At 44.6% G+C, this 12,016-nt stretch overlaps 1 protein-coding gene and 1 pseudogene across 4 annotated transcripts; one reads left to right on the top strand and one right to left on the bottom strand.

Annotated features, from left to right (window-relative positions):
* The first annotated feature begins 1,414 nt into the window (after positions 1 to 1,414).
* Positions 1,415 to 1,532, top strand: LOC112475358 (annotated as a pseudogene).
* A 2,725-nt stretch (positions 1,533 to 4,257) lies between these two features.
* RPL26L1 (ribosomal protein L26 like 1) lies at positions 4,258 to 7,403 on the bottom strand. Of its 4 annotated transcripts, none has more exons than XM_015585157.2 (4): positions 7,264 to 7,403; positions 6,711 to 6,887; positions 5,312 to 5,452; positions 4,258 to 4,580 (listed from the first exon to the last, which is right to left on the bottom strand). In XM_015585157.2, the coding sequence occupies exons 2-4, from the start codon at positions 6,876 to 6,878 to the stop codon at positions 4,452 to 4,454; spliced, it is 438 nt and encodes a 145-aa protein (XP_015440643.1). In that variant the 5' UTR covers positions 6,879 to 6,887; positions 7,264 to 7,403; the 3' UTR covers positions 4,258 to 4,451. The 4 variants fall into 4 exon arrangements, with proteins under 4 accessions (XP_015440643.1, XP_006906580.1, XP_015440642.1 ...); XM_006906518.2 differs by having other exon boundaries at positions 7,268 to 7,349; XM_015585156.2 differs by having other exon boundaries at positions 7,250 to 7,276.
* Between the last annotated feature and the right edge of the window lie 4,613 nt (positions 7,404 to 12,016).

The following is a 12,016-nucleotide window of genomic DNA, read 5'->3' as shown; positions in this document are numbered from 1 at the left end:
TATATAGTATGCGACAACCTTGCAACAGAGGAGTAAAGGAATTCTCAGAGGTTCAGGTGCTTCATAAAGCGCACAGGTAGAAGCGAGATGGAAAGCAGACCTATGAAGCAGACCTAAATCCATTGTGCTTTACCATGGACCAGAGTTTCCCTGCACCAGGCACACTGCCTTCCCTTGCATTACCTCCTGACTTCTTGCTTCATCAAGTAGAGTGGATTTTCGGATTTATTGGGAAGTTGGACCAATAATCTTTAACATCGGTACCAACTGGTCGGCCTTTTCCTGACCAACAGGGTGAGAAACGAGTCGGCCACCTTTGTGCTCATACCGCTCTCCCAAAACAGCCTCAGCAGAAATTCTATTGTCCTTAAGTTTCAGTCTAAGCACCGTCATCTCCAGGACCCATTTCATTCTGGCAGTGCATCTCTTGTAGCCTTGTAGTTGTGTGTGTGTGTGTGTGTGTGTGTGTGTGTGTGTGTCCCTCTACTAGAGGGCAAACTCCTTGAGAACAGACAGTGTTTAACTGATCTTTGCTCCTTAGGGGCACTTTATACATAGAATGTCTTCAATAAACACTTACACAGATGAATTGATTGGTTAAGAAATAGTGAGATCAACCAGAACTAAGCTAAAGAAATTTGCTCGTAGCTGCTTCCCACTTTTTAAAATTTATTTTTAATTGTGGCAAAATACACATAAAATTTACCATTTTAACCATTTTAAGTGTACAGTCCAATAGTGTTAAGTATGTTCACATTGTTGTGCATCTAATCACCAGAACTTTTTCAAACCCGTTAAACAACTCCCCATTCTGTCCCCTTCCCCACCAGCTCCTGACACAACCCTATGAATCTGGCCTCTCCAGATACCTCACTTAGGATTATTTCACTTAGCAAAATGTCCTCAAGGATCATCCCTGTTGTAGCATGTACCAGAATTTCCAGCCTGTTTAAGTCTGAATAATATTCCACTATATGTATATAGCACATTTTGTTTCTCCGTTCATCTGTCAATGTATATCTGGGTTGCTTCCACATCTTAGCTCTTGTGAATTTTTTCCCATTTTTTAAATAAATGCAAATATTTTAAGTCAATTCCGTTAAGTCTAACTTTTGTTTTGACTTGGCAGCCTCTCTGAGAAGCAGATGTCGGGGAACACAGAATCGTGGCTATTCAGACACCAGTTCTGTATAAATCTGTCCATTTCATCCTCTGTGAAATGAGAAAAATCCTTAATCTCAGTATTAGATTCGTGGGCTAGTATTGGCCAATAGCTCCCTCTATCAGTGAATCTGTCAAAAACATTTTATCACAGGTTCCAAATGAAAACTGTAGGGGAAGCCAGGAACTAGGATCAGTGACCCACCAAATGAAGAAATATTGCCTGCCTTTAAGTGTTTAAAGCCTGCTTCAGGTCTACAGCCATGCCACCCTGAACGTGCCTGATCTCATCTGATCTCAGAAGCTAAGCAGGCTTGGGCCTGGTTAGTACTTGGATAGGATACCACCTGGGAATACCAGTGCTGTAGGCATTTAAAATAATAATAATAATAAATAAAATAAAAAATAAAGCCTACTTCAGGAAATCAATCAGACTCTGGGCACTGTGGCCCGAGGACTCCGGGGAGCCCCTGAGACTCTCCCAGCGGGTCTGAGAGTGCCTCTCTTTCCTAACTACCAATCTGTGTGACACTGAATTTTCTTCCTATGCTTCACCCCGAATAACATATTGCAACAGATTGAATGCAGAAGTATTTTAAGAATCCATTAGTCTATTAGCCAGACATCGAAGAATTTTGCAAAAATGTAATACAAGGTCATTCTTTTTTGGAGAGGGGGGGGTTGGAAAGAGTTATTTTTCATTACCTGTCTCATTCGGCACTCGCGACACCTAATATAAATATTATTAAATCCATTTTATATGTTAGGAAAGAGAGGCTCAGATTTGCAACTTGCCCCACGTCTAGCTGTTTTAAGTGACAGAACTGGGATCTGAACGTGTTCACAGCTCCTGTTCTTCCCACTAAGCCATACTCCCTCTCCTATTTCAAACAGTATGTCAGCAAAAACCCTAAATTATACACTACTTAACAAGATAGACCTCCACTGTGTAAAATGAGCCCTTCGAAAACCTGTTCTAGAATTAGAATGTGGTTGATTCAGTTATTTGTGATGGACAAAGAATATTTTATTTAATATTTGTGCATGTTGGTATTGTAATTAAGGTATTCAGGCAGTAGATCATCCACATACAGCTGTTTCAATCTGGACCACCTGCTTTTCTCATGTAGCCTTCTCCATGGATCAAACTTTTAGTAAACACCTAATCATATCCACACAGACTATTTCTGAAAGGATACAAAAGAAACTGGGAACGGTGACTGTTTCTGGGGAGAAGAGATTGACTGAGAGCCAAGGTGACAAGGGAACTTTTCACTGTTTATCTTTTGTACTTTTTCTGTTGTACCATACTAAGTATTACTTCTTAAAGCAAGCAAACAAACAAAAAGAAAACTAGCTTAAAACAATGAAAAAAGACTTAAACCACCAGCAGATGGGAACTGCTTGATGTCTGCAGCATCAGCAGAGTCCCATGGACCCTTGGTTAGTAGAATTCTGTCTGGTTGTCAGAAAATTCTATTACTTGCCTGCCCAATTCACACCGAAAGCTCTAGAGCTGAGCATCTCATGCGTGAGTGCAGTATAAAAGCAAATATTCAGAAGCAATTATCTGAAGTTTAAGAGTTTGGAGCCTTCCCAAATAGCACAAGGAGACCCACTCAAGTGAATGAATATCTGCAGATTTGGTGAAAAGGTCAGTAGGAAACGGCTTAATTCAGTCATCGCAGGAAACACGCTAATATCCCAGGGCCTGAACCTTGATAGGCAGGCCCACCCATCTGGCATTCTTGACCCCATTTCCTGCAGCAGCCATAACACAATACTGCTGTCCTTAAATTCTCCCCTTCATTCAAGAACCAGCATTTGTCTGAACTCCCTTGAGAACAACTTTTCCCTCTGCCCCTACAAATGAACCCACTTCCATTATTCTCTAAGACAATAGCTAAAATCTGCTGAACACTCTGTGCTTTACATGCAGTAAAAAGCTCTCAAAGTTCTTATCTATATCGCATACTGAACAAGTTGCTGAAAACAAGCCAAGTCTGACTCCTAGTAAATATAAATTCACTGATGAAGAGTACTGGCTGGAGCCAGAACAGGCAACAAAATGTTATCCTTACAATAAATTTAATCTAGTATGAAATGTGACTTTTCAGGTTTTGGGTCCTCCAACATGTTGGTTGAGAATAAAGACAAAACTCAAAAGAGAAAAAAACTACAGACCTTACTGGGTTGACGTACTCATTATACTGACTAGACATAGCTCAGTGTACTAACACAGCTGCTGTGTGCAGTACCTATTTCACGTGCTGTGTAAATACATTTTACATACATCCTAATCCACATCTCAAATTTACATGATGCATGTTAACTGAAAGATTATTTATCATAGGGGCAAGGCAAGATTTCAGAGATAGCTCTGGTGCTAAATCTTGAAGAATGATTATAAGTTAGATCTGGAGTCTTAAAACTCAGATGCCATGGGGGGCCGGGCACAGAGGAAATAAGCTAAATAGGGAGCAGCCAGGCTCTGGCTTCACACTACTCATGATATGCAGGATCAGGGCCCCATGCAGCCAGATGATGCACGAGATTCGGATTTCTCTGCGGAGCTCCTAAGTTTTAAATGTTTGAAGTTAATTTTTAAAAATCATGCAAAGCAATAGGACAAAATCTGTCTGTGAGCCAATTCTTGCCAACAGGCCATTAGTTTTCTGAGTTAGCCCCAGCACAGAGGAAGGGCATTCAGTTGCATAGAAATGGCACTTGCAAAGTCAAGGCCGTGGGCAGGGCAGCCTGGTCAGGGAGCTGCACCCCATTTGGTCTGGTGGAGCGCAAGGGAGCGGAAGCTAGCCAGAGAGCCATGTGTCAGGCCTGAGACACGGGTGTACAGAGCAGCACCAGCTGCTCAGTGGGGTCTCGTGAGTGCCAGTTTACATTGTGACCGCTATTGAGTGGGACAAACCCCTGCGTGAGGGACCTGTTCTATCCACCCCATCAGCACGACGGTCCAGGCAGGAGCAGGGCCATCATACACCTGCTATTCTGCTGCTAGTACATTAAACATATGAAACATATGAATGGCCACTGGGAATTAATAAGACGGGTTTTATCTACAGAACAATGTGAATTCCATTTTGAATTAGGAAACATTTTCAATTTTTATTCATAAAATTAATCAAAACAGCAAAAGTAGACTTACAAAGCCACGTATCAATAACAAAACAGGAAGGAAACAAAATATTCCAGAGATTTTGAAGTTTCAAAGGAATAGAAACCAGGAAAAAAAAAAATCTATAGTTAAACCACGGTTGCACAACATGTTCTATTCATTCCTGCATCTTCTCAATAAGTTCTTCCTTATATTTGCCTTTCTCCTTTCCAACTTGTCGAGATTTGGCTTTCCGTTCAAGAATTTTTTTCCGATCTTTGTCCAGTTTTAGCCTGGTGATAACCACCTATTTGGAGAAAACAAACAGATCTTTGTTTTTTTAAGTGGAAAGGATTTATAACCAAGATTATTTTGTACAGAAGGGTCTCCCTTGACAAGCGCAGCTTAGATTCCTTCTGTTCCCCAACCTCCTGTCTCCTAATTCCCGAGAATCCAGGAGATGTTTAGACAGCTTAGTGACATGAAATGTTATTTGAGTTGGGAAAAATTATACAACCAACATGTTTCTGGTTTGTCTAGTATCCCTTGGCTGGCAAAATGCATTGTTTAAGAAACACCTGCATTCCCGCCAGCTACTGGGCAATACAGAGATCACAAGGGTAAGCAGACCCCAATTATTCTGCCTTGAGGATCTGAAACTCTGGAGGAGAGAGACCCTACAATACGGTGTATAAAATGGGAGCGCAAAGGAAGAACAGCTTATTCCACTAGATGGGTGTGAGGGTCCAGGACGAAATAGCCTCTCCTCCATCTGGACATTATCTGGTGGGGAAGTGACGTCTGGAATGCCTAGAACTCCCCTGCTACCTGACTGAAGAAAGGAGCCTTCACCAAAAACGACAAAACAGACAAGAAAAGAATCTGGATCCCATCACTAAGCCAGTGAATCAATCGAGCCTGCCCGACCTCCCTCTGAAGTCCTTGCCAGGGCCACCCGTGTAAACAGTGCCGACATGTCAATAAGTCTTACAGCAGCACAATGGAAGGCTGTCACCGCTGCTCGGGCCCGGGCCATACCTTGCTCGGGTGAATGCCCACGTGGACAGTTGTGCCGTTGGCCTTCTCACGTTGCACTCGCTCGATGTAAATGACATATTTCTTTCTGTACACCTGTACTACCTTGCCGATTTGCTGACCTTTGTAGTGTCCTCGAACCACCTGAGAGAAAATACAAGAGAATTTCTCCCATTTCTAATGCATGAACATTACAGTGAAGAAACTAGTTATCAGGAACACACAGGCTAAGATACAACTTTTTATACAAAAGCAGATTAATTCCGGCAGACAAAAACCAGCAGTTTTTTAGATATACATCTGCTTTGTGTTAGTTTAAGTTAGGTGGAAATTCTCCACCTGAATGGTTTTCTTATCATAAGTCAAAATCTCGTTGGCTGTTTCCTGTACTAAAAATCTGCTCACGCTCCAACTAGTTGAAAAATCTTTAAAAATCAACTAGATTATAGATTCCCCGAAGGCCAGAGCATATTAAACAGTAGCCATAACAAAGGTGATGTTCGTTAATAAGCACAGAGGAAGAACCACATATAAAGAACTGGAGAAGCTCAACACTCCTACAACGTCTACCTAGGTTGTTCAGCTTATTTACCAACGTGATTTTCATGTCGAAAAGAGAATAGCCACATCTCACCGAAAATCCACTACTCTCTCTAAGACCAGAGACTCACATGGAAAAGTCTGTGAAAAAGCCCTTATTAACTATCACCGAGTCTGAAGAAAAATGTTAATAAAAGGAAGCCAAAGGAACAGCTGGACGAACGCTTGGCCCAGTGAGGAGGTGGATGGGACTAAATCGACTGGACTGAAAAGAGCGAAGAAAAGAGGCAATCCAGAGATTTTGAGTCTGATATCCAGAGTCTGATATCCAGAGTCTGGGTGGGCAACTGGACAGATGGCTATGCCTTTCCCAGAGCATGGAACATGGAGAAAGAAACAGATTTTAGGAGAAAACAGTTTGTAACATGTTGACTTCGAGGCAACTGGAGACAGTCTAGTGGAGATTTCCATAAACAATTAGAAGGCCAGCTGGGTCGGCAACGCTGACCCGGGAGTCTTCCCCCCGCAGAGTCTGGCGCAGAGAGCCACCCTAAGCAGGGCCCGGCAAATTGGCAGCCACGTGGCTAAATCAAAAAGCAGAGTTTTGCTGGGCTGGCATGCTGTTATGTTTTTTTTAAAGACATTTTTATTATTATTATTATTACTACAGAATTGAATCTGAATGCTCTTAACGGAAGCTGGGCAGGTGCTCTCCACTCGCTCTGGGCCCCATCTGAGCTAACACATCTGTGGGGTCACATTACTTGCCAGGATCCCGCGGGCAAGGGAGTCTATGACTCCCCCACGTCCAAGCATGTCGGGCGAGGGCGGCGCCCGCGCGCGACGCAGCTGGAAGTCGTACCTGGACCTCGTCATCCTTGCGGATGGGCATGGAGCGCACGTTGTATTTTTGTCGCAGCTCCTTGGAGAGCGGGGACGACATGATCTTCCGGCGCACGTGCGAGGGCGCATTGAAGTGGCGTTTGCGATTTTTGCTGCGGTCCGAGGTCACGAAGGGGTTGAACTTCATGGCGACCGTCTGGAAAAAGTCACGAGGGAAGGCGCGAAGGGGCGCTCAGTGGGGTGCCGGGACACACCTCCCGCCCCCCGCGCAAATGCTCTACGGGAAGAGGTGGCCTCGGAAAGCGACTGAAGGAGTAGGACGCGGGATGTGAGGGCTCTGGGTGTTACACTGAGTAAGGCGCGCATGGGGGCGCATGCCTGACCAGAGGAGTCGTGGGGAGAGGGCGGCGCTGGGGCCTTGAGGCTGAAGGAGGATGGCCTGGGCTAAAGAATGCACGGTTGGGGTCACGCAGAGACATCTCTGGGGAAGCGGGTAGGTCTGCAGCAGGTGAGGAAGGGTCCCATAGAGAGGAGAGCTTCACAGTCCGCGAAAGATACCTGCATCTACTCACCTACCTGGCGCCGGAAGTACTCAGACGATGCGCGCGCAAGGCGGGAAGTGAGGCGTCCTTGCCGCGCAAGCGCAGAAAGAAAGCGGTGACCCATTCCTTGGGAGCAAAGCTGAATGGCGCCCCCTGCGGCTTGGGGTGGGATCGCAGCGCCTCGTTTGCAGGCACCACCCGAGGGGTAAGCGGCGCTGGGGGTCATGCCCAGAACCCCGAAAAGATTGCGCCTCTGGGGAGGCGGGGGGTACTTTTGCAGGGCTTGACGTTCTTTTAATAGATAACCATCAATAGCCTCTTTCCTCTCTCAAACTCTTTCTTTGTCCATGCTATTCTCCGCAGAGGTCATCTAGGCATATTATTGGGGTGATTTAAACATCATGATGCTCCAAATACAATCTGTCGACTTGCTTCTTAAAATCACCGAGGAGCCTGTTCAAAATGGAGATGTTCCTGTTCCACCACAGTCCTACAAACCAGACAGTGACAGGTCGGCCTCAAGGAATGGGAATTTAAAGCAAGCACTCCCCTCACCAGAGATTTTGAGACGCACATATGTTTGAAGATCGTGGTGAAACAACCACCAGGCTTTGCAAAACTCCTCCCCACCCCCCACCCCACTGCCAAGTGTTTTAGCTCTGTTTGGGAGAGCCGCCTCCATGTTTCTGAGCTTCAGTTCCCTCATCTGTAAAATGGGGATGATCTTAGTAGGTGCCTCGTGGAATTATGAGGACTAAATGAGTTCATCCGTTTACAGTGTTTAGAACAGTGTCTGACATATCGAGCTCAATTATAGTCATCCATTATTCCTTATCTCCACGGAGCCTCACCGTGTCCTCGCATTCAGATTTTTGCCATTAACTCCCAATGACACAAACTGTAAACTTTCTGTGCTTAACGTAAGCACATGCAACACTGTGCTTGAATTGTGGTCTTTTTTTTTTTTTTAGCCTCCACATGCTCCTTTGGAGACTCAGCCACCCTAACCAGGACTTGGTGGGATCGGCTACTATGTTGCCGCATGCCCTCCCTTGGCAACATGCACAGGGACTGGTAGAGGAGCCCCAGGACCTGGCACAGTGCCTGGCACAAAGGAAATGCCAAGGGGATATTTGTATGTCTCAGAGGCAGAGGGTGATGGCGCGTGGTGAGGAACTGAGAGCCCTCCCTGGGTTCCGATTGCCTGGGTTTGCATCTCCACCACTTCTTGGCTCTGAAGCTTCAGATAAGATATTTAGCTTCTTGGTCACTTACTTTCCTCATCTGAGAAATGGGAAGAATGATAGCACGTCCCACATGGATTTGGTGTCAGGGTTAAGTAAACCCTTAACACAATGCCTGGCACAAAGGAAGCACTTCATAGATGGTAGACGTTATTATATGAACAGTAATGGCTAATCTTATTAGGCTGAGCATTTACCGTCAGGCATTGCACTAACAGCTTAATAAACATTACCTCGTTTAACCTGGTAAGCAACCCTCTGAAGGGTCCTTTTTACAGACTAGAAAACAGGTTCTGAATGAGAAAGGAGTAGAGAATGACAAGGACCCAGCATTAGATACTATAGTTACTGCTATCTTGCAGCCAATAAATGTAATTAATAAAGTTATTATAATAGTTATTAAAATAGAAAGGTGTCTATTAAGGAAAAAAGTCAACTACGAAATACTGTTAACAGCAGGATCCCATTTTGTTTATGGAAAGATATCATTAAAATATTAACAGTGATTATCTCTAATGAGTGGGATTAAAGGTGATTTTACTTTTTCCTTTTTAATCTTTTGCTCTTTTGATTTTCCTCCAATGGGGCTATGAGCATGTATTAGTTGTGTAATTAAAATCATGTTTTAAGAGTTTTACATTTTTGAAGAAAATCCCCAATACTCCATTTAGCTTTCCTCTGCAGGCCGTTTAAAAGAAAACAAACAAAAACACAAAAGTATTCTATTTTCAATTTTCCCTTTTCTGCGGGGGAGGAGGCTCACTTTTCCCCTTTTGACACAGTAAGATCTTAGGGGCCGAGGCAGAACCCTGGAGTCAGGCGGCTGTGGCCTGACAATTCCAACTTCGGCACCTGCTAGCTGTGTGGCCGAGACACATGACTAAATGTCTGTTTCGTCCTTCCTAAAAATGAGGTAACGCCCACCTCGCAGCATTGCTGTGAGGATTAAGACAAGACCTGAACGATCGCTCCTTGCCTGGCATGTGGAGGATGCCCAGCCACTGGTAGCTATTACGAGGATTACCATAAAAATAATTACGGTCAGAATAAAGTGTATGAGCTCATCCTACGTAACTGACACAAGACAACTGCTGGGGGGGTGGGGTACGCGGCTAGGCTCTCTGTGAATGTCCTCCTCACAGTCCCCTCACATTCCTGGACCACTGGCTACATCTATTGTTGGAGCAGCTGATGAACTTGTTTCTTCAGAAGGGACTAGGACCACCAGCGTGGCCTGCCACATTGAGAGCATGCATATCATTGTTTCAGGCAGGAATCAAATATTAATTTGTGAATGAAAACGAACTGCAGCTACCATTCATGAGGGCCATAGCTACGTGCCACTTCTTCCCGAGCTTCACGCCCCCTCTGCGTACCTGACCCCCACCCCCAACCCAGGGCAGCATGGGCTGCAACATATAAGCTTTTTCCTTCATGGGTGTGACCCTATAATGTCACCTCTGCTGCAACTGCAACACCTCCCCAGGAGAAGCCATTCCTGCCTGAACCACCACTGCCCCCAACCCGTCACCTCCCCTAAGATGTACCTGCACTGCAATCCTGATTGAGAAATCCTCTTACAAGAAGACACTGTAATCTGCACTTGTTTAGACAACCAAAGGAATTGGTTTGAGGGCGAAATCACAAAAATGACACATACATACCTTAAAAGTCAATTTAAAACACATCCGCCAAGCTTTTGACCTGAAGCAAGGTGTTTTCATTCCATTGGGAAATGACATTAAACCAACCCAAGTCCCAGGTTTTGGTTTCTTTAATAACGTGGAGTGAGAACTTGAACCCTTTTGACGTGAATGCAGGATCCCCAGGGACTTCCCTTGCCCTCAAATCTTTTCACTGGTCTTGTTCGTATTGAATTCAGCAGCATTTTGAGGAGGGGGTGGCAACTTACCTTTAATAGGTCTCTCCAAAGTATTCAACTTAGTTTTATTAGATTCTTTATGTTTCAATCATAATTCATAGGCCGTCACATCATTACAGAGCAGAGCACAGTGGGCCTAAACAGGTCGGGGAACACACATAATTGATGGCTGGTAGGCAGACTACTTTTGACCACTAGCTCTGAGTGTCACAGTAATTCAAGTAGCAGACAGGACTTTAGAGGGATAGGAGGGTCGATGATGAGGGTCTTGCAGACGGGTCTCGCTCCCACATTCGTCCCTTGGGTGTTCACCCATGTTCGTGCTGTCCCAGTGAGGACCTTAAAGGACTGGACAGCAGGATGGCATATATCCATGTAAGTCCCTTTGTTATAAGTGATCATGATCTCCCTTCGCTGACCTTAAGGTTGAAAAAGGAATGCCAGGTCCTTGGAAATCGAGTATGTATGAAACACCTCGGCTCAAAGCTGTGGGGAAAAGTTAGCTCTGTTCTCAAGATGATTATATTCTATTTGGGAATACCGACGTGAAACAACCGCCACTTTTGAAAATTTACCATGCATCACTTTCCTGCATACCTGAGCTCGTTCTAATTCGGTATGATTTACTTGCACGTATTATAGATTTAATTTCTGCGATGGCCCTACAAGATTGTTTTGTTCCTATTCTCATTTTCACCTGAGGAAACTGAAGCACTTAGATGGTAAAGACGTGGCCTGAGGCTACACAGATAGAAAATGGCAGATTCTGGAACATTCTGTAGGGATTCAACAAAGGAAGCGCTGAGTCCAGAAGATGATTTTCTGATCACTCTCAGAGATCCTTCCCATAATTCCCAATTCTCTCTTCTAGAATTAAATTTCCTTCTGGGAGCTGGGATTGAGCTTCCAGGCTACCTAGCCACAATCGAGTAGAAAGAAACACATAGCAATATTTCTGAAAATCAGCCGTTTAATCTATTCGAACCCAATGAGTGGGGGAAAGAACAAAAACCCTTTTTCTCCCTTGAGATTTTGATTATAAGAATAAAGGGTCAGAGGTGTCTCTTCCATAGGAAACTGACATCCTCTTTGTACTCGTTTTTTTTTTTTTTTTTAAAATGCATAAAAGTGGAATTTCAACTCTTGTGTACACCACACCTATCCCTTCCTCACCCTGTCTACCCTCTATAGGGGCGAATATTCATACACCGAAGGGACTCTTCTCTGTAACTGGGGAACAGAATGTGAAAACAATCCATTTAAGTGGCCGCAGATACCAGAAATAACCAAATGAAGTTACGCACACGTCAGTCAACTCATATGCAAGCGGAGAAGCTCATCTATGCGGAATCCAGGGCCAAAGACTACAAATGGCAGAGACGCGAGCTACCCATATAGATAAATTAAAACTCCTTCCTCTGGGCGCTCCCCTTAATTACAAAAGTATTCAAAGAATCTCGATATAAATGGAGAACAGGCAGGTGGTTCTGTCCCTGGACACCAGGGCATACCTGAAATTCCGGAGTGGGGGGTGGGGTAGGCGCAGAAGTTAAGCCTGGACCATTGCCCCTCCCTTTCAGGACTAAGGGGAAAGGGGGAGAGGGAGCAGTGAGGTGGGGGCCCACTTCAGGGGCAAGGGGAGAGGCAATGGAGCTGC

The sequence above is a fragment of the Pteropus alecto genome, unplaced genomic scaffold (genome assembly GCF_000325575.1).
Source record: "Pteropus alecto unplaced genomic scaffold, ASM32557v1 scaffold40, whole genome shotgun sequence".
In the NCBI taxonomy this organism is placed as follows: Eukaryota; Metazoa; Chordata; class Mammalia; order Chiroptera; family Pteropodidae; genus Pteropus; species Pteropus alecto.
This window is presented reverse-complemented; position numbering and strand designations above follow the sequence as displayed.